This window comes from Leptodactylus fuscus, chromosome 6, assembly GCF_031893055.1.
Source record: "Leptodactylus fuscus isolate aLepFus1 chromosome 6, aLepFus1.hap2, whole genome shotgun sequence".
Taxonomy (NCBI): Eukaryota; Metazoa; Chordata; class Amphibia; order Anura; family Leptodactylidae; genus Leptodactylus; species Leptodactylus fuscus.
In genome coordinates, this window is record NC_134270.1 from 78,704,110 (window position 1) to 78,728,165 (window position 24,056).

Genomic DNA, 24,056 nt, shown 5'->3' on the forward strand with positions numbered 1-24,056 from the left:
AAGTACTCTAGGGCGCCTCCTTTGAGGTTGCTCATTATTGGATGATGAGGAGGAGGATAGAGAAGAGACAAATTAGAATGGGGTATCTTACTGTTCTCCCTTGTTGGTCATATCAGGGTCAGAGGCAAGTAAGGCATACGCCTCTTCTGCTGAATACACTCTTTGGGATGCTTGGGAGATTTGTGACATTTTATATATGTATTATGCTTTTATATTTGTATTGAAACCTTATTTATTGAACCTTTATTAAAAATGTGGGGGGTACGCTATGCTTCAACATGTGCATTTATATATATATATATATATATATATATATATATATATATATATATATATATATTAGGGAAAAAAATACTGGTGCTGATTAGTGGGCTTATTCACTAACTAGCAGCCAGCAGAAGGGAAGCACATAAGAAGTATTTCAAGTTCATGGAGATTTTATGCCTAATGAAGGGTAACATACCCAAAATATTGCATTGTTCATGTGCAATAGCCACTCCATTCAATTGGGGGACTTGCAAACCTTTCTTGTGAATAGTATAGTAGTGAATAGTATAATGTCCAACAGTGGCCTCACAAAGTATAATATGCTCCCCAAAACACCACAATATAATGCTCCCCAGAGCCCCCTGCTTCCCCACAGTATAATTCTACACAGTGGCCCCACATAGCATAATATGCTCCCCATATATATAATAGCTCCAAAGAACATCAAGCTGCTTTAGATGAACACCTACAATTTTGTTTTGATTAATATTTGTGTGGTTCAATCAGTAAATTTCCAGTTAATTTCTGTGTTGTTATTATTATACTCTAATCCCAGAGTGTAATACGTAGAGGCCCAGGGGACATGAGTAAAAATAACAAACCGTTATACTCTCCTTACCTCACCTCTCATGGGCAAATTCACATGTTCAATTGTCTTTGGCTTCCTCTTCAGGTCTACAGCTGACATCACACATCCTAGGGGGTCACCGCAGTGGTGGGCCAGTTGGATGCTGGGTGTACTTAGCTTTTTACATTTGGCTTTTTCACATTGGCTTAATTTTTGTTCCAAAATAATAACAATAATAATTTGTCATGTCCTGTGAGATTGTAATGATCTAACTGTAAGACCTTTAATTGTGTCCTTGATACGTAAGAATTCAAAGAGGGTGTACTTTGTTTTTCTCATGACTGTAAACATATCAAATTATATGATAAAGTATTGAAAATCTTTCTAATAAAACAAAGTTGTGACAAGCAGCATAGAATAAGTAGCTATTCCACGGCACCATCCCATCTTTATAATTGTAAGATGTTTATTTTTCTTGTCTTTTGTCTTTGGGCTGATAAAATGAAGCAGCGGAACTCCCTGAGAATGGTAACGTTGCCATGTAGCAATAGCGATGCTCCCTTAGCAGCTTCTCAGATAAAAAGTTTTCTTCTTTTGTAGAAAATTGGCAGAATACTAATAAGCTGTAGTACAGCAGAGTATTTTGTGGCTGTTTTCCTCCAGAATAAATATTCCCATTGTGAGGGCGTGATAAAAAATGGGAGAGGATTAAGTCTTTATTAACTCTTTAATTCCATCCTGATTGCATGCTACTGAATATTTTGGAGGGTTATTCATACTTTACAGTATATCCTGAGGTACCTTGGTGTACAGTATACATATATATATATATATATATATATATATATATATATATATATACTGTATAGTCTAGGCCAATGTGCCCATGTTTATACTGTAAACTGAAATTTAAAGGTAATATGGTTATTTTTATTTATTTTTTTTTTCAAATCTTGATTTAGGAAGTACTACGTTAATAAATGGAGTTCCCTGTCAATTAATATGAGGGCACAGCCTATTCTGGAGAACCTGAGGAGTAATACTGTAAAAGAAATGATTTCACCTGTAGTAGCGCTGCAGGGAGAATGAACGCTTATTGCAGTGTCCTGTTAAAGACTTCAATTGTAATTGGTAGAACACTACTCAATTCCCTTCCAGAGATACCACAGATGAAATGAAACATTACAAAGTGCTCATTGAAATAAATGGGCTGTCTTATTAAGGGTTCCCCAGAGGCACACAAACTCTTGGTAGCTACTCACAACTGCTTCTTATTGATTGAAGAGGAAGAGATATACCCCTCTATTTACTCAGAATGCCACAACAGTAAAATGAAAAATAAACTAATATGCACCTTCCCCCATTACACCATTTTGGAGTTGCATCCTCTATCCTTACAATGCCAACACTGATCAGGTCATAAGTGTTGAAGCACAGATAACTGCTGTGCCCAATCATTGATCAACTTATTGGTACCAGTGATGTCACTGCTGATACGTACTAACCACCAGTCCTTTAGTGATGTATCTTTTTTTGTAATACATGAGGCTCACACAATCTACATTTTCCCCTATCAGTATGTCTTTGGAGTATGGGAGGAAATCTACGCAAACACAGGGAGAACATACAAACTCCTTGCAGATGTTGTCCTCAGCAGGATTCAAACCTAGCACTCCAGCACAGCAAGACTGCAGTGGTACCCACTGAGCCACTGTGTTGCCCAATATAATTTAAATTTTTATTATCCCACAATTCCATTTGATGGGTGTCTCATCAGTGGGGGTCCACACTCCATTAATCTCTTTGACAAGTACAGTGATCTGCTATCTCAAGCAATCAAGTAGAGTTGATGGATCAGCAGAACACATAGATGACCTCCTCTTCCTACAACAGGGGGGCATGGGACCCTCATTCTCATGTTTGGTGGAGCCCAATGCTGTCGTGCCATTCTTTCTCTATTGGATTGATAGCACACTATAGTTCTATCACTGTCATGTCCATAGAGTTCAGTAGGCAATGTTCATGTGTAATAGTCATTCCGATTTGTTGGGGACATTAAAGGGTCCTCATAAGAGTATGTTGCAGAGTTCCAAATTAAATAATTAACAGGCCTAGATGGGCTACCACCCATTGGGCCTGGAGAAGCCACACACACACACACGCAGCTGATAGTGTATCAAGTGAGTTCTGATTTTATTGAAAGAAAAAGGTAGTTTAAATACATTACAGACAAAGAGCTGGCTTGGCTATTCTAATCCGTATATAACATGATTGGTTATAGAGATAGAAGACAAGCCTGGCACATGACTATTGGTTGAGGCTCATTATAATCTGCATCTCATTATAGCTTTCCACACTGGGATGGACTTTCCCATGAAACAAAGAAGGATTCAAAATACTTATGTGTGAGCTAACATCCCAGACTATGTCTATATGTATATATCATGGCAAAAGAGATAAGATGACATGTTCCAACTTAATTAACAATGAGCTACATAGATTGTGTCTGTACACACTCTAAGTGACCTTCATATACCATAAAATATGACAGAGTGCCCAGATACCATAAGATTAATACTTTTGTTGGTTATGTGTCCATACATCATGTAAAGGAGATAAGAGATATACAAAGTCAGCTGCATCTTCTCAAAATGAGGCCCTTGAGAGATAATGATTAGCAACCTATGCATTAACGTTCATTATCGCATTCCTTAAAGTCTAACAAGGGGCCTCCTTGACTTAAGCAGAAAAAATACATACTTATACAGTTTATATGTGAAAGAGTACAAGATGGCTGCCAAAATACAAAGATGGAGGACTTAACTCTAACATTTCCCCCATTTTGAGATGGTTGAATACAGAAATTAACATGTAAGTACTTCAGTGACCTAATGTCCACTGCCGGATTTCCCAGATTCCCTACATGTGTCTTTCTGCATTTCAACCTTTATCTCAAAAAATCCTTCTTAGGGGTCTGGCCTCTCAAGTTTTGTATTTTTCATCCGGTTGCATAAACACTGTAATAGTTTAAACAAGCAAAAGAAACATAAGATTATTACTGCGACTTGCTGATACTATGTATCATTCCTAAAATATAAGGTGGTATCTTCTTAACTACATACTTCAAACATTTCCTGTTGTGTCATGAAAACAGTTATATATAACATGACTGAGGCTAATATGGGGCTATGAGTATATATCCTACAATCTGACACATTCAAATCTTCCTTCAAGATCGTATGATGTTTAAGAAACTTATTGTCCCACTCATTGTCAAATGTTCTATGCAGGCTTATTGCCAGGACCATCTGTAATAGTAACATCAGGAGAATCTTCATCGCTTTTTGTGTAGATACTTCCTTGCAATGTGAAGCATGGATACAGTTAGGTTTTCCTTCAAGTTTCATAGAAATACTGGTTATCAGCAGCACTTGGAAGGACCATCAACTCTTGGGTCCAAGGTTTTTCTCATGTGTCTCTTTATCACCATCAATCTCTTGTCTCAAACGAATAGGTCCCGTCCACTAACTTAAAATCTGAGAGGGAGGAGAAAACTGAAAGCTATACATTAGTCAAATGTTTTTGCCAAGACATCACATAGTCAGTCAGTACACCATAATACAACTCTAACCTAGGGGCTGACCCAAAGAAAGTTTGATATGGGCTAAAACCAATTCTCCTGTCAGGAGGGTACCTTACAGAAAATACAAAGTGACTTACAGAAAATACAAGTGACACACTACTTCTTTAGTAGCCGTCTATCTGCAGCCCTGTTTATGATAGCTTTCTTCACCAGATATGCCCCGGGCCATCCTGAAGAGAAATAACTATACACACAAGCACGTACTTATACTGTCTCACCTTTAGTAGTTACTAAAGTTATAGTTATATCATATAGTTAACCTGCAATCTCTGGAACAGGTACAAGGGCTCTGGGCATGGCTCACAGAAACTTTTCACTTCTTGGTCTATATTGTGTTTAACACGTCATGCAGGCTCACACTATAGTGATGCTAAATCCTGCAGCCGCCCATCCTCTGCTCACCAGGTCACACACGGCTACTACTAAACAGTGCACTTAATAATAATAATCTGCTTATGCCATCAGTGGGGACGATGCTCTCAGCACATACTCTCTTACCACCAGACACCAGGAGTTATTCATCCTCTTTTGATCCTTGCTATTTCCAAAGCTTCTTTCCTCCTGAACCATTTTGGTGCCTCAGTGTTGTAAAACCTGAAAAGAGAGCTAAAACGGGTTTGGGCCTAGTATAATGGCCAATCATCAGTAAAGCATATCCCCTAGGCCTCTGCAGCTGGGTTAGTGGCAGTGTCTGCCCACAAGTTACCTCTACTTTCTTTCATATCAGCCTTGGTGTGTGCCTTCACTTCTGACTATACCCACCTGTGTGGGGGCAGCAGCAGGGTCCATCACTATCTGAACAGCCTGGAAATCCTTTTAGGCTTAACATTAACCCTACAGAAAGCTCTCGCTCTCCAGATTGGACCATAGTCCCACTATATCAAACACCTACCCTCAGACATTGTACCCTATCTCAGTGATGGCTTCTAGTTCAGCTTCATGAGCTGAGACCCATACAGTTCCATAATGGTTCTACTTTGTGCTTGGTTTTACCCTTTGTTTACCTCATATTCAGTGACCATGACATATCTGGTGTAGAATCCACCATCATTCCCAAATCGAGAATCATCTAAAATAAAAGAACTCAAAAAGTCAAAGTTAACAATAGGTTCATCATTCAAATAACTAACAATCTCTTGTAACATACAATCATGTTGTTCTATTCTATATTGTCAGCAGAAAATACTTGTATATTTCAGTTACTCCCCCCTTGAACCTATTGTTAACTGCTACAAACAGTAATAAACAGGATGGGGTGTGCTAGAAAACAAATAAGTTTACACAAACAACTCAGGGCCTAATAGTTAACCAGTTAGAAGTGACTTGTAGAGCAGGGTGGAAAGGTTACATGAGGAACCATCACAGCAGCCACTGTTATCTTTGTCTGCAATGCAAGATATACGACCCCCTGTGTTAACAGCAGCCTCTCCTGCAAGCAGCATTACAGCCCACATGGCTGTGGCCCCCCTCCCTCTGACTTCTGTGTGTGCGTAGGACTACAGGATTCAGCAAGCTCCAGGGCACACTTCTTAAAGGAACAGAGACACATTCATATAATCTCATTAGCAGAGAAGGCAGAAACACTGAACAAAGGATCACATCAGAAGTACACACAAAGAACATTACAGAGCAGATATGTGAGTGACTTCTGATTTACTTAGATAGCTATCTAGCACCTTATCACAAACAATGTTCCAGAAACACCACTTTAGTTTTGCAGAACTTCAATTTATCTTCACCTGCATGTACATGTTAGGGGTGTTCTGTGCCCCTTGTGGTAAGAAAGTTCACATGTATTGCCTGATCCCATACCAGAAGGATCATCTGAATAACAATGACCAATAATATTGTACAAGTATTAGATTCAACTTTTTTCTCAAAATAATTCCTGACTGTTAACATTCATAGATTTATAGTATAAACCCATAACCAATATTTATATTACCAGTATAAAGCCCATGTGATATACTTGATACACACAAGCACCAATAAACACTGATTACCTAGTACATAGTACATGTTATATCAAGTACATCTCATATTCACCAGAAGACATATATATATATATATATATATATATATATATATATATGTATATATATTCAACGATGGAAAGGAACTCATCTGCTACCTGTGGAGACTGAAAATGTAACAATACAGACATAGGCAAACAGAGCATGTGCATATAGCAAATACATGTCACACATATGGTCCCATTCACTTCCATACACACATTCAAACGTCACACTGGAGCTCCAGACACACACACATCCATTAAATCATAGAGAACTTGTCAATTTTCATATATTTTGTACAGTGATCTCACGTATTGTCTCTTTTCCTACAAATAATCACAGAGTTAGTTATAATTCCTGCACAGCTGAATATTGAAGAAAAATAAACAAAACATGTCATTAAATGGCTTTGTCTTCTTATCAATGTGTATCACTGAAAAAAATAAACATAATAATGATTATCTAAAATTTATGCCATTAATCCAATTCTAAAGACATTAAATATGATTTAAACAGCCAACACTGATACCAACATTACATATTAATATTTCTGTGCAGTTTTTGAATATTTCCATGGCAGACCCCACTCATCTAATTACCACAGATGCGCAGAACCTCTTACACTATATCTGAGATTTGCCTTAAGGGCCGACTGCCAGACATTTTTTTTTTAACACTTTCCTTTACAAGATTCCAATCAAAGTTTTTACCATTGTAACACATCACAATAATCTTACACAAGTCTTTTACAGATCAAACACTGACATTGCGAAAAAACTGCTTACCCTATACAATTACAAATTATTAAACCATATATTCATAATTGTCCATACATTATACCAATGGTGTTACATTGTTACAATCTCACTTATAGCTGACAACTTAGCCACCTGCTGTCTCCCCTTCCTCTCCCCCTTCTTGCTGATTTCTACCAAACCTGTATATACTATATACCTCTGCTGTGGATATACCGAGGACAATAGGAGGTGGGGGGAGGAGACACACAGGAGCTTCTGATCTTTCCAGACATTCTTTCCTTGCATAAATGCTTCAACAATCATGGTGTTTTTCAAAGCATTATAGACCTGATTTCACCCAGAATCTACTACCTTGGTGAGTGGTCTGCCACAATATACTTCAGCGGACTCTCCCTATATCTTTATCTAGTTACCACTCATATATAGCTGCTAACAACACAATGCAGACCACATTAACCCTTTAGCTGGACTGTGAGTGGGTGCTCACTATACAGTCCCTTATACTAAGGAAAATATACAAACACTTAATACCTTATTTCTGAAACCATCCTTACTTAATTTTATCCAACTATCCATGAGTGGAGCCAGTTCCTGACCAATGACTACTATTCAGAAGTCCAGTACAACAACATTCTGACTTCAACAATTTGCTACAGCCTTTCTCCACAGCTCTACTTCTATCTCTTCTACTATCTCTTGGGCTTATTTACAAACTGACTGACTCTGCATCCCTCCCATTCTGTTCTGTGTGAATTATTTTCTCTCCTCCTTCCCACTGTCTTATCCTGCCCCAAATTCCTATAAGACTTCCTCAGTACAACATATACTGTATCTTATTCAATGGAGACTTTAAAGATCAGTTTAGAGGATTTCCTCCTTCCCTTCTGTCCTTTTTTTCCCAAGATACAGCACACTATATATACTGTATCTAAATCAAAAGTGACTAATTAAGGTCAGATGGAGGGTTTTTAGGGATCACTATGTCCCTTTGTCACGTGACTACTTACTTTCCACAGAACACAAATGAATACAATGAATGCACAACTACAACAAGTCAGCAGAACAATTTCAGCCCAAGTTTCCATCTACTTAACACGCATACAACATACTGCTCTTAGGTTCTTGCAAAAAGCTTGAGATATCTATATAAGGAACATATGTGTTTACCTCACACTCGGACAGGAAAACAAAGTCCTTAGAAACACAGATCAGATTGGTAAGAAAAAAACTCTTACCTTGCAGCTGCTGACTTTGGATCTGTGGTTCCAGGAACTTCTGTAATCACTGGTCGTCCGGGAGATCAGCAAACCTTCTCCTTATCTCTCAAGCCCACCCAGGGACGCCAGATTTGTTGGGGACATTAAAGGGTCCTCATAAGAGTATGTTGCAGAGTTCCAAATTAAATAATTAACAGGCCTAGATGGGCTACCACCCATTGGGCCTGGAGAAGCCACACACACACGCAGCTGATAGTGTATCAAGTGAGTTCTGATTTTATTGAAAGAAAAAGGTAGTTTAAATACATTACAGACAAAGAGCTGGCTTGGCTATTCTAATCAGTATATAACATGATTGGTTATAGAGATAGAAGACAAGCCTGGCACATGACTATTGGCTGAGGCTCATTATAATCTGCATCTCATTATAGCTTTCCACACTGGGATGGACTTTCCCATGAAACAAAGAAGGATTCAAAATACTTATGTGTGAGCTAACATCCCAGACTATGTCTATATGTATATATCATGGCAAAAGAGATAAGATGACATGTTCCAACTTAATTAACAATGAGCTACATAGATTGTGTCTGTACACACTCTAAGTGACCTTCATATACCATAAAATATGACAGAGTGCCCAGATACCATAAGATTAATACTTTTGTTGGTTATGTGTCCATACATCATGTAAAGGAGATAAGAAATATACAAAGTCAGCTGCATCTTCTCAAAATGAGGCCCTTGAGAGATAATGATTAGCAACCTATGCATTAACGTTCATTATCACATTCCTTAAAGTCTAACAAGGGGCCTCCTTGACTTAAGCAGAAAAAATACATACTTATACAGTTTATATGTGAAAGATTACAAGATGGCTGCCAAAATACAAAGATGGAGGACTTAACTCTAACAATACAAATCGGGGACTCACAGCCCCTTCTTGGGATCGTGCGGTTCCCAGCAGTGGGATCTTGATTTTGCTCTGTAATTTTATTTACCTCTGTCAGTTCAATATGAACAGCACTGACTGGGAAATAGTGTATGGAATTGGCCGTATGCTAGAATAGCTCTGTAATATCTCCTCTTCATCAAGAGAACAGCTTTATGTCAGCAAATAATTTAGCAGCTTTCCAGTTTTGGAAGATTAAGAAGATTTGATTGACATGCCTTAAAATCCTCCACATTTCCCGTCTTGCAATTCATTGGGTAATATCCAGAAGTAATGCTATGAAAATATTCAGAGTGCAAACAAATTAATTTGCACATCAATTACGTTAGGTAATTTATGTGCGACCTAAAATATTAAAGTCAGAGACAGCTCACAGAATGGCTGTGTAGTCACTGTACCATGTAGATGTAGGTGATGGGGGGACATTGCTCAGACAAATAAAAAACAAGTATGTTCTATGTTTCTGTCCAAAAAACAAATATTTTGTTCAGGAGATGCTGATTTGCATAGAATTTGCATATAGTTATAGTTTATGCACTGTGTTGTTAAAGCCTTGAAGTGCCATTAAGAAGAGTTTATGTCACCTTGAAGTAACAAGCTTAGTCTCCCCTTCAAGTGACAAATAACAAAGAGTCTGTGATGCAAAACACCTTTAAACACTAAAACCCAGGAGATAAAGCTTATGGCGTCTTATAAATCATCTTTCATGCCTCAGTGGTCTAGATGGAAGGGGAAGAGTGACAACCTTTCAAATACAGGGAGGAACAGAGGAAAAGTCACAACAAACAACAAGAGTTGAATGTATAAAACAACATTCAGTGTCAGTATAGTTAAAGGAATGTATAATCAAAAATAATATTTAAATCATATTTTTATAGACATCATTGTTGATTTTTTTTTATTACCCCAAAAATATTGAAAATGCACTGTTAGGCTAAATTTACTTCCGCGTAGAGTCTCTGCTGCAGAAACCGCCAGAAACTGGTGGAGAGAAATTTGCTTCATAGAGGACTTTTGTCTGCTGGTTTCAGTATTAAAACTGCGGAGACCCAAATTACACCCTGTGGACCTCATTATAGTCTATAGAGTCTGCCAATGTCTGTAGGTAACAGCTGTTTTTGCGGTCCAGACTTGCGCAGTTGTGAACTTAGCCTTAACGCTAGTCCGTAGAGCAGCAATGATAAGCTGAATGTTATGTAATTGCTAGGACAGCAATTCTCCAATAACTGCTGGAAAGCCTGGGAAGGGGCACAAGAGACAGTGTGCCCTAAGATGAAACCCCCCACTGTCCCTTCCTGCTTGCCTGGTCCTATCCTATGTAATAGGTGGCAACTGGGCGAAGGGCCCTACCTATATATGTGAAACACAAAACGCAGACAAGACAAACAATACAAAAGGGAGATCAGTAAGCCAAGGGTTCGGTAACAGTCGAGCTATGCAGTGCCAAATCAAAATCCAAAGAATACTCAATAAGGAAAGCCAGAGGTTGGAAGTCAGTAATATAATAGTAGAAGAGAAGCTTAGCAGGGACAAAGTCTGAACATTCTCATTATAGAATGGTTGGCTTTAAATTGTATGGAAGTGACCTTATCAACCTTTCCAAAATTCACGGGCAACATGAAAGTTGTTTCTCAGACCATTAAGCCATTGCTGATATCTTTCCTCCTTGGCATTCTGTTAACACACACCTGAATACTCCAAACCAGCAAACTGCCAAAACTTCTGTTTTTATAGAGATGGTTACATTTGCTGATTATCAATTAATCAAGTGAATTTGGGTAGCAACACCTGGTTGTTACTTACCATCTTGGTTGCTGTGTTAGCAGTAAGTATATACATTCAAGTTTTTGATAAACAATAATGGCCAAGTGTAATTTATCAGATCATCTGAGATTACATTTTTCTAATTTAAGACCTTCTAAGGTCCAGATGCTTTTTTTTATGTGAAATTGACCATGAAACCATAGAATTCAAACAGGGTGTACTTTTTTTGTGGCTACATATATATGTATATATTGATTTTGAAGACTTTCCCCAAGATATGTGCCTTAGAAAAGAAAGATTAAAAGGGGGTTTTATCCTTAGCTTAGATAATCAAGTGAATGGAAGCTGATCTGCAGTAAACTGGTCTGGTGACTACATTGAGCTGTCTGCTTCCTGCTCCATTCTGTGTTTATCAGTTGGTATATGGGGGTGCAATGTTGGGCCCCAACTGATCTGACGATTAATTAGCTTTGTAATGGCGCTTTTTCTCAAGTTGATTGAAATGAAATATATATATGATGAATTATATGAGACCTATTAAATAAGCCACGGTTATATTAGTGGGAAAAGTCCTTGCAATAGTGCACAATCTTTGTACTAAAAGCAGGATTTTGGACTTATGTGCAATTAATACCAAGTTGGCATAGTTCTCAGTCGGGGAGAGTGAGACACCTTCTGGGTTTCTTTATGGGACCCTATCACTTGTCCAGTTATGGTGACTCTACCGGTATTACAATGATAGCTTCTGTCTTACAGCGCAACAAAATTCCTGACTTTGAATATCGATATCTTTTAATGCAATTTGACCTGAAATGCATGTGTACAAATTGGTAGTGTATTTGCCCCACAGCAAATATAGAATATAGAAATATAGAAATAAAATAATAATGTATCAACCCTCATGACTCACAGACCTATTATCATTTTCCATTTGCTTTTCTTTCTACATTTTACCTTCATTCTTTTCTTCTACCTAAGGTTACAGCTTGTTGAAATATTCATACCAAGTCATGTATAATATATCACGTAACCCAGGTGCCTATTTTGTTAGCTTCTTGTACTGTTTCTCTTAAAACACCATCTTGTCTGTTGCTAGGAGTATAGGGCTGCAAAAGTGCATGACATAAGACATCATATTCTTCTTTCCTCTCACTGTTTCTAAATTTCCTAATATATTTTCCATATGTAACTGACACTGGGTTACTATCACTGATAGCAGCCTTAACTGTGCCCATTGCCATATAATTGTCATAATAGTGGCTTTTCTCACTTATCTCCTACCCGTGTCAGTCTTCACTGCAATTTTGGCATTCTGTCCATTAACCACAAAGCTTAGAATGAACTATGCTGTATACCACATTTACATAGGACTGTTGAGGCTGCTTTATTGCATTGAAAAGAAGCCAGAACTGTTATGCTGATTTGATATGAATTATAATAAGTAATAGCAATGCTGCATGGAGGTGGATGTGATGTAGTGGACATGATGTAGTGGACGTGATGTAGTGGACATGATAAAGTGGATGTGATGCAGTGGGTGACTCAGAAGTAGCTATACATTATTCCCAATAATGACTATTTGACACCTGTCACCATTAATTCTAATGCCGATGGGGATAACGGTATGGACACATGTAGTAGCTGCAATGTATTCTGGGCCATTTTAAAACCAATGATGAGTTAATTGGTCTATTTACATGTCTGTTTTTTTGACAGACCATTTTACAGGTCTGTCACAACATATTCCTCCATCAGTATACCCATCACCATGCTGCCACTTGTGGCAAAATTGTAATTATCTGAAGCCAGCCATACACTTCAGATAGCTGAATCATCTGACCCTTCTATACATGTGCATGCTGAACTAGAAGACTGGAGAAAGCCACTCTCAAAGCAGTCTCCTTACCTTCCCGAGAACATAAGCATCATACAAGAGATGTGGGGCTCTACATACACAATAAATGGTTGTCCAAATTTGTTGAATTGTGTATAGCAAACCGAAAAAGTGGCTAAAAAGGGGTTACCTAAGGAACCACATGGACACAATAGACTATAATGGGGTCCATGTGGTTTCCTCTCAGTTTCTACACGAATCATGCAGAGAATGCTGCTTGCAGGACTTTTCTTTTCGAGCGGAAACCACACAAACCTCATTATAATTTATGGGGTCCATTTGTTTTCTTTAGGTAGCCACTTTTTAATGCATATAGATTTCCATTTGGAAACGAAGCCTTACTGACACATTGCCACTGCAGTGTTCCCCATTATAGTTGTCTTAACTAATTGGTTGCATTGGTTTGGCATTCGTATGAGGCAATTCTTTAAATATATGATTTTCTTTCCTCTCACCATGTCTCCTCTCTCCCTATCCACCTGAAAAGTGCAATTTATAACCAACTTAATTTGAAGAACATAGGCCCGGAAGATTCCCTCTTGAGTATGCTGAAAAAAAAACACATGCATTAGTATTTCTGTGGCATCTTGGATGTATTTTGGGGGGATTGTATAGTGCTTTTCATGTGCTGACGTCTTGTGAGCGTGTGTCTAGTGAGACTTGTCTGTTCTGCAGTTTTTGTTTCACATCACAAATGGATTTGTAGCGCCACAGATCGCTGGCTCTGACAAGCCATACATATTTATCAGGTTGGAATTGGGACATGGCTGAGCGCAGACAGGAACACTGGCTACAGATACGGGAAACAGACAGGGAAAACAAAAACGTTTAATGTATGTTCTTTTGCAAACAGTGAATCTTTCATGCCAAGAAATGACTAACTGGTTTACTAAACTGGCACAATCTATCAGTACAAGCCCCTAGAAGAGTGACTGGTGCCATTGTGATGGTGGCTATGTTTAGCAGTTGGTCCAGTTTGATATCCATTCACCAACTCTGCTGTGCTAGTGAATTACTAAATAATAAGCCACTTGTGGACACTGCTAATATGGTTAGTGGTAACAAAGTAATGTAGTAGGGATATTCAGTAGAATTAAATATAGTGCTCAATACTTGGTGCTGGTTGTTATCATCACACTTCCACCTTGGGCCAAGAGGACACAATTTTGTCATCACTTTTCATCTGCCCTGTGGCAGTAGAAAATACATTATAACTCAGCCCTATTTACCCTATCTTGTTTGCTACATCTAGACAATGTCCCAACATGCAGTGGAACTAGGAGAGAACCACCCTAAGTTAAGCATTGTTGACGTGGTCCACGTATCAGCCACATGGGCTAGATGTATGGTATTTGTGTAGGACTCTTAAGAACTTCCAAAATGGAACAACTTTTAACTAAAGCAGTGATTTATTTAGATTGCTCAGTATTCTTACATACATATTTGGGTTTTCATTGAATTTATTTCCCACATCAAATTACATAATTTATTTTCATTTTTTCCATTCCATTTAAAATGTTGGAATGTTAAGCAATACATTTTAAATGGAATCTATCATTTTAAATATCGTTTTTTAACTAAATATTGCTTCACTAGCCATCTTTATTCTATTCCTCAATGAGCGTACTGCGCCAGCGGAGCATGTGCAGTACGCTTGTCCTGAACCCAAAGTGACCAAACATACAGCACATGCGCAGGATTTGGATCTGCTGAAGACAGTTGTTGACGCAGCGAAGAGGAGAGGAGAACTCATCTGCATGAAGGGAGTGTAAAGGAAAGGGCCAGGAGGCGGTATTCTGATTAGCTATTCTAAGACTATTTTAACATGTGTTTAGTTCAAAAACGATATTTCAAACGATAGACTCTCTTTAACGTTTTGTTAAACTGTTTCCATTTTTACAATATAATAATCTGTTGATTTTCAAGAGATTGGCCAATTTGAGGGATAGGGAAGTTTAGCAAGTCCCTTAATACCTATTAGTGCAGGAAAGGAAGGATTTCAATCATTCATCTAATAGAAATATGGAGAGGACACGTGTCTGTCCATAGGTAAATTGAATAATCCAAGAGGGAACATTGAGGTAGATAGTTGTTAGTTGAAAAAGGGGTTCGGCCAATTGTTATTTAATGTGCATAGTCATCTTAGCATGTGTATATTTTGTTTTATTGGTATCTTGGATAAATGGTTTTGCCTTGGGTTCAGGTATGGTGAGGCCAGTATACAGAACCCTCAAAGTCCTTCAGTACGAAACTAAGCTAAGAATCAGAGCTATAATATAACCATTCCAGTGTTGTATGACAATCTTTTCTCACAACATAATAACAAAGACTCAAATGTGAAAAGAAGCTGTACTATTACCACTGGAAAGGCAGACTTGGTATATGAGTTACACAGGGATGTGATTAAGCTATAGGAACATCTGGTGAAGTGCCTACACCTTGTACTAGTTTTCTTTTAATTGGTTTAATTGCACAATCTTTTCACTTCTTAATTGCTGCTCTTCTGAAAATAATATTGCTATAAAAACAGGAAACATTCAAAGTCTGTTTTGCATTTCAAGGAGAAAGCAGACTTGGGTGAAATCAACTTTTCACTGTGTTACCTGCCGACTGCCGGCCGCCTTACTGTCACCATTATTAAAGCAACGAACTTGAAGGCAATGGATTTGACTGGCTTCTCAGGTTAGTTTTTTATACAGTTGTTTGCTATACACAGGTTTGCCATGATATTGTGCCTGATGAGCGAACACTGTTCGGATCAGCCGATCCGAACAGCACACTCCCATAGAAATGAATGGAAGCATCTGTGACGTTGACTTTGCCGGCGGCCGGCGTCACAGGTGCTTCCATTCATTTCTATGGGAGCGTGCTGTTCGGATCGGCTGATCCGAACAGTGTTCGCTCATCTCTACGTACTGTGTCACTAGCAAAATATTTATCTGAACTCTTTGAGCCATTGTATTATTATATATACAATTATTTATTGGCTGTGCTCAAGCATAAACATGATCTGTGACTGGGCACCCCCTACCACATGTGTCATGCACCTTCTATAGCTACACCTGAAAAGTTGACTAAAAGTAAACAATATGTCGTATTGATCTCTTTAAATCAAGTTAAATCTGTGCTTGCATATGCATGACTCTTACTGTGTGCCTTAGATTATTTTTACTAACCTATACTAAATATTTAATGGCTTAAACAATCAGCACTAGGACGGCTATAGAGGAAGTAGGAAGAACATTTCTGAACTCTCTTATACATGAAGTTGTATGTGATTAATAATTGATTTTCATCGCTGAATTATTGCTGCCATGTTCCACAGTCACAAAAGTGTATTTGAAGGTTGGAATTTTGCTCACATTAACCATGAAATAAAACTGCATACTTCATATTCTTCCTGTCTTTGCCTCACAGGAAACTAGCAAGCGTTTTATATAGGAAAAAATAGCCTTCTGATTATATTTGAAAGGCCTGGTTCACATCTGCGTTCAGTATTCTGTTCGGGAAGTCTGTTTGGAGACTCCCCAAATGGAATACCGAACGCATTAAAAAGCGGTGAGCAATTAAAGCACATGGATCCCATAGACTGTAATGGGGTCCGTGTGTTTTTTGCGTGTTGTCCGCACAAATCATGCAGAGAGGAAAGTAGTTCTTGAAGTACTTTTCTCTCCACATGACTCACGTGGAGACCATGTGGAAACACACGGACCTCATTATAGTCTATGGGGTCCATGTGATGTCGTCTCTACTGCTCTGTGATTGGCTTGTCCCTGTGATGACGTCACTACAAGTTCCTTCATCGTCTAAGTAGTGATCTATACACTGCAGGGGCTGCAGCTCCCTGTGTCTATCATAGATCTCCATGTGCACAGTAGATCTATGCTATGATAGACACAGGGAGCAGCAGTCCCTATCTAAGTGCAGAATATGATACAAAGAGAGAAGTGGAGCATTATAACATATAGGTTTATTCTTTTAAGAAGTATTAAAAAGAATTAAAATCCCAACAGGACTCCTAGAAGAGACAATAAGAGTCCCGGTTACCCTAGTCAGTATGGGCAGACTTATTACAACTCTCAATGTCTCTCTTGGGAGGCTTGTCAGGATTGTATCTGATTTTCACTCACAAATTCTGCTTTAAATCATATAAATCTATTCCTGTCCTCAGACAGGGCAGTAAAAATCTCCTGACAGATTTCCTTCATGTAGTGTTTTGTTTTAAATATGCAGATTATATAATCTTCCTTATCATATTTGTATTAAAGACCCATATGTGAAAGCATCTCTGATCTGTGAAGGCCGGAGGCTGAAAAAACGGAAGACTTCTATAAAGAAGAATACGCTGAACCCAACCTACAATGAGGCACTTGTGTTTGACATTCCTAATGAAAATATGGACCACGTGAGCCTCACAATTGCAGTTATGGACTATGATTGGTAAGTACTTGGCTATTTCTCTTCTTGATTTTATCATAGATTGCAAAATTACTGTCTGCTGACCATACATTGATCTGAGGAAATAATAAACTCAAATTCCTTGCTTTATGTCTGAAAGCCATAACATAGAATAAAATGCAGAAAATTCTGCTAGTGGGAAAAAAAGCTAACGGAACCCATTGAAGTCAATGGGAGGCTTTTTTTTTTCAGCACTGAAATTACACACCAAATTCCTCACCATTTTCCTCTGTGTGAATGGCCCCATAACAACTTCCTAGCTCCTGAACATTTACATTAGCTAATGGGAAAAAGGTATTTAGTTGCTTTGAGGTTATCTTGAGTTCTCTTGTGACCTCACAAACTATTGTTCAATTTTGCTGGTCGACCACTCCTGGGGAGAAGTATGTAGATACGCATTATGATCTTTTCTCCACTTCTTCCATGTTTGTCAATGTTTTGTTTCTAACTAAGAATAATTACCATAATAAGACAATAAAGAGGTTGTCCAGGAGTAGAAAAACCTAACTAATTACTTCTAAGGACAGCACTTGTTCTGAGGTTTTCTATGGTATTTCAACTCAGATCTATTCACTGTAATGGTGTTGAGATCCAGTATTAGACATAACTAATGTAGGGGTGTGTCATTGTTTATGGAAGAAAGTAGTTGTCTTTTTGTAATTCTGGACAACCCTTTTAGCTGCTTTCCTATATCTGCTGCTGCAGTAACAGATTGTGGGAGCTGTTAAGTTCATACAGCAGCCACGAGACTTCTAAAGGTTTCTAAGCCTGCCATAGCAATATTACAATTTTTTTATTACAAAGAAAAACAAAAATGACAAAAAATAGACATAAAGAAAAGGGATAAGGGAGATGCTTTCAAGGAATAATTGTGGTATAGAAAAACACTGAGTAAGTATGAAAGAATTTCCTTTCAAAATAAGAGAAGGGTAGTTCAGGAAGTGCAAAGAGGAGGGGACCCTTCCAGTAGAGATGCCCAGGTATGTGATGGATTGTTAGTAACTTTCACCCCCAGACCACTCAAGTCTCTCCTGTGGGGATCGGGAGAAATATCTAGCAGTTTGATTTAGCTAATGTTGACTCTAAAACCAGAAAACGCCCCAAAGGACTGAAGGGTCTCAAACACCACAAGGACCTCCCCAGAAAGGTTGCGGAGAAAAACTCACATCATTGTAATAAAGTGCAAACTTCATCAAGTGACATCCAACTCTGATACCTGCGATCCCTGGGAGCAACCAAGACACTGGCTTGATAGTAAGGTTAAAGAGAAGGGGTGAAAGCAGACTTCCCTGCCTAGTGCCTTAATGTAGAACAAATGGCTGAGCGATAAAACTTGGACTGGAAACCCTCACTCTTATGCTGGGTTCACACATTTTTTGGAATGGATTTTGACGTGGAATACAGTCACAGCTGGCCATTTTTAGGACTGGATTCTGAGACGGCCTCCACCTCAAAATCCAGTCCAAAAAACCCTGTGTGAACCCAGCCTCAGGGAGTGATAGAGCTCTGACACCAAAGAGCTGAAGTTACCCACAAAACTCATGCTTTCCATTACTCCCAGCTTACGTTATCAAAGGCTTTTTCAAGCCAGGAGTGCTGGGTATGATCGAGACCTGGGGCTCATCTGAACCGCGTCTAAAACAGTCAGGACCTTCGTGATATTGGTGTCAGCGGATCTCTCTTGCATGAAGCCCGCTATTGTCAGACATGTTAATTTTGGGAGAATACCAACAAGCAGAGAGAGCAAAAAAGAGAGCAAAAAAATATGGGTTTCAGAATATGGCAATGAAAAAGCAAATTTCTTTATCATGTGTCACTTCAACTGCAAAGTAAACACACATTCCAACCCACAAATAGTTTTTTTTTATAGTTTCTCAGTGCATTGTATAGATTATTAAATCATTGTAATTTTAAAGTATAACTAGTCACACAAAAATTTGCTCTTATACAGCTACAGTTATATCAATGTAAAAGCAGTGGCAAGGGCTACTTTAGCCATAGGGCAAGCGGTGCATCTACACTGGACCCTATGGTAATGGTAGCATACTCAACCAATCCAGATCGATGGGTACAATCCTGAATTTTGAGTGATTTTCAAACAATTATTAGTTTTCTGCAGTCAGGTAATGAAGATGTAATGTTTATATTTTATTTCACTTATACAGTATAGGTCACAATGAAGTTATTGGAATGTGTCGTGTGGGAAGTGATGCGGATATGCCAGGGAGAGAACACTGGAACGAGATGCTCGCAAATCCCAGGAAACCAATTGAGCATTGGCATCAACTGGTGGAGGTAAATGCATGTTGTATTATGACTACAATGTCCAAACCTCTTTGGATATATAACTATGCTATCCATTTTTGCTCTAGATTGTATGTTATTTGAGTATTTTCATGTAAAAAGCTTTTACATGTAACTTCTTCAGTAAAAGCTTGTGAAATCTCCTTCCCCTGCCTACCAATCGAGAAAGTCTGAGAGTCCTGCTCCTCTGCCCAGACACTATGATTGACAATTCTCACTATACACAATATGATCTAGGAAAAGTTGTAATCTGTGTGTGTGTGTGTGTGTGTGTGTGTGTGTGTGTGTGTGTGTGTGTGTGTGTGTGTGTGTGTGTGTGTGTGTATGTGTGTATGTGTGTGTGGGCGGGCAGAGGTAGGTAGACACAAAATTAGTTATACACAGAAATAGTTATTAGTGATAGAAATTGAATATTCTCAGACTTGTTATCTTGCACTCCTTTCTATGTTATTCTCATCTAGAAGACATGATAGACTCATTGAACCTTGATCATGATTTTAATGGATTAACTCATTTTCTCATTTTTATATTTTCAGGAGAAAGCTTTGACCAGTTTTGTAACGAAATCTTCCCCACCTCGGGAGAAGCCAAGTATAATAGTGGACAATACACATTCTGACTAGTTGATTCCACTGTCTAGAAAGAGAGAAGCAGATCAGGAGAGCCGTAAGTACTACATGCAACTTCATATATCCAGTCAGAGAATATAGAGGAACAAAAATTCATATATTTGCCTTTTTCATTTTCCAGTTATTAAAAATCAGAAATAAATGTGTGCAACCATTAAACCAGAATGAAAGTCTCAGGGGCTACTTCACATTTCTTACAAACCTGACAAACTTTTGTCTTCTTTATTTTAAAATAGGTGTGGCAAGAAAGGTGGACATGGCTTATTAGCTTTTCTTTTGGTTCTTGAGTTGAAAGTTAAAATATCTAAAATTCTTCATTACATAATTCCTATCATATTGTTAGGAAATTGCTTTGATGACAATTCCCCAGTAGCTGCTGGAAACCCTGGAGAAAGGGGCACAAGAGACAGTAGGTAATAGGTGGCAACTTGGAGACGATCCCTTCCTATATAAGTGAAACACAAAACATAGACAAGACAAACAACAACAAAGGGAGGTCAGCTAGCCAAGGGTCCAATAACAGTCGAGCAACACAGTGTTAAAATTGAAATCCAAAAGAATAGTCAATAGGGAAAGCCAGAGGTCAAGAATCAGAAAACAAGTAATTAAACAGCAAGAGAAAGCCAGAAAGCATGAGGCAATAACAGGCACCAGTGTGACTGTGAGCCAAGACTAAATAGGGGAGGATGAACCCTCCCTGGACCTGACAGGAAGGCAGGCTGTCAGTCACAGGGCAAGACCAAATTTAACTACTTCATGGACAGATGCAGACAAGGGCAGAAGATGGTTGTGGTCTGCAAAGTGTATTTCAGGTGGTCGAAAAATGAATGGAGGCATGAAGATTGCAGCCCAAAACCTGAGCAAAACACTAATCAGAGATGAACGAATCTCTTTGGAATGAACTGGATTTAACTCATATTTTTCTAAAGTATTGGTTTACGATTCATCACGGATGAACCTTTAAAATGTCCGCTGTCTAGTGTAACATGAGGTAGAACATAAAGGAGCAAGATTGTCTGGTCTGTGTGATCTAGGCATGCTTATGGCATCGTCAGCCAATAGCTTCTCAGTCAGTAATAAGAGAGGAGTCAGTTTTTGAGACAGAAGCAAGAAGGGAGAGAGTACAGGCACTGCAGCTAATAGTGCTAGCACAGTATTAATGAAAAAAACACCAATGTAGGTGTAGTACTACAGAATTTTAGGAAAGGAGTGTTCCTGAGCATAGTTTAATTAGAGTTATTGAATTTTTGACAGATAGCAGCAGAGAGGTCATACCCTGTTTCCCCGAAAATAAGACCCCCCCCCCCCCCCCTTCACCTTCTGGATCACATACAACCAGCAGTCATGCCGGCGCTCCGCTAAGGAAGCATCAGCATTACTGCAGATTGTTCCCCGCTCCAGCCGCTGCTTAAGACATCCCCGAAAATAAGAAAGGTCATATATTTCGTTAGATAATTAATTATAAGAAACTGTCTTATTTTCGGGGAAACAGGGTAGAAGTGAGTGAAGAAGCTCTACATTATTCTGAATGTCTACTGTGCTACCTATAATTGCCAGGTCACCCTTTCAATGCCAAATCTCATATTATTAGGCTTTTTTTTACAATAGAGAAAAAATACAGCATCAGATAGTCTGTGACTATCCAATGAGTGACTTACATTGCTTGACTGTCCGTGACTGTCAATTGAATAGTTTAGTTTGATTGACCAGGTGACGTGCGAGTGTCAAATCTCTTTTTTTTTTTTTTGCTTTTTTTGTAATAGAGTTTTCATTAATACACAGTGTCAGACCTGCCTTAACTGCCACTGCTCACCATCTGGGTGGGAGATTATGATTTGTTTTCTGGTTAAACACTTATCCAAATAATGTCTACTTATAGGTGGTAGTCATAAGAGAAGGACTGTGATGTCACAATATAAGCTTAGAAGACTTCTTGTCACACAGGACATTGTGTTCGTTGTTCCCCTTCCCCTGAGGATGCCCTGTGTTGGCATAACATGTTGGAGGGGAATACGCTGATATCTTAACTTGTTCTGTCACTGTATCTAAGTGAATTTAATGAGAGCACACTGGGGTTCAGGCTGATGGCTGTTCTACAGGCATATCAGAAGGGGACATTATTGTTTTAGTGTATAGAGATCTTTGAAATATAACACACACACACACACACACACACACACACACACACACACACACACACACACACACATATATATATATATATATATATATATATATATATATATATATATATATATTTTATTTTTTATTTTTTTATTTAGTTATTTTTTTCTCTCTTGTCTGGTAGTACATATACTAGTGTAAACTATAACAATATCTGAGCAGAAATTATACAATGAGAACATTATAATAGAAGCAATATATCGTAATGTCCATTAGCTGATAATGATCACAGTAACACATACTGTTTTTAGAATTATTTATTAGGCAATAATAAAAGTAAAGTTTTATATCTATACATAGGTGAAAATGGGAATTTGCTGCCAATAGGTAAATTGTTATTTTTACTTAGATTTACCTGATACTTATGTTGGGTCACATTTTGAGAGCCAACTTTCATTTTCTTATTTTGCAATCACCCCACAACCACAGCATTGCCTGACTCCATATTTTTTACATACAAACTATGTAACCTGCAGCCAGTCCTTTGTTCAGACCATATTTATCAGAAAATTTATGATACCGTCCATTCAATATTGGGTTTTTTTTGCAGTTACAGGGGTTGTTCCATTACAGACTCTTGTTCTCTATCAACAGGATAAGGAATAACCATCACATTGCTGGTGGTTCAACTGCTAAGTTCCCCACTGTTAAGGAGAATAGAGGACTGTGAATGAAGCTCTATTGCACTGGTGTGATCATCAATCCATTTACTTCAGTAGGACTGACAATGCTTCCAGTCTCAGCACCCCTATAGCAGTGAATGGAGCAGCAGTCACACAAGCACACTGGTGCTTCAATCATAGGGAGGATCCAGGGGGACTTTACAAGGCATTGCACTATTTAATGGTTTCATATTAATTGAAACCTCTGGCCTACTTAATAAAGTGAATCTCGTGCGGGCAGTGCGAGGCAAGCACGCGGACCGCATTATAGTCTATGGGGTCAGTGTGCTTAACTGCACAGCGCTTGCAGTTGCATTGATGTTCTGTTCAGGGGGGTCTTCATGCGGACTCCTTCTGGACGGAAGCCAAACGCTAATGTGAACCGACCCTAAGGCCCCACACAGCGAATCGCTGCCAAAAAATGTTTCAGAAGCGACCACGCAAGAAACACATTACAATTTTTTTCTGCAGCGTTTTTCACAGAAATTCCACTGAGTTTTCCTCTGTGGACTCTCAGCCTCTGTTATACAGTACATAATTAGGCAAGGCCAGCATTTCTGTATGTATAATTGACATGCTGTGATTTACAAAAACGCAAGTGTTTTTGAAATCACAGAATTTCTGTTGCAGATGTTTATCTGCAATTTGTGGATGGGATTAGTCAGAATCCCATCTACTGTGCAGGTAGTATAAAATGCAATGACCCCAGTTTTCCTTTTATTGGGTTCACTTGGCAAACCT

General features: G+C 38.5%; 1 protein-coding gene across 1 annotated transcript in view; it reads left to right on the forward strand.

Moving 5' to 3' along the window:
* Positions 1 to 24,056, forward strand: part of SYT3 (synaptotagmin 3) — a 108,133-nt gene that overhangs the window by 67,111 nt on the left and 16,966 nt on the right. Inside the window, exons 3-6 of the mRNA XM_075280311.1 lie at positions 15,640 to 15,760; positions 17,347 to 17,518; positions 19,702 to 19,831; positions 20,377 to 20,506. Of these exons, the coding sequence (XP_075136412.1) occupies positions 15,640 to 15,760; positions 17,347 to 17,518; positions 19,702 to 19,831; positions 20,377 to 20,463 (510 nt within the window). The 3' untranslated portion in view covers positions 20,464 to 20,506. The remainder of the gene's footprint in view (positions 1 to 15,639; positions 15,761 to 17,346; positions 17,519 to 19,701; positions 19,832 to 20,376; positions 20,507 to 24,056) is intronic.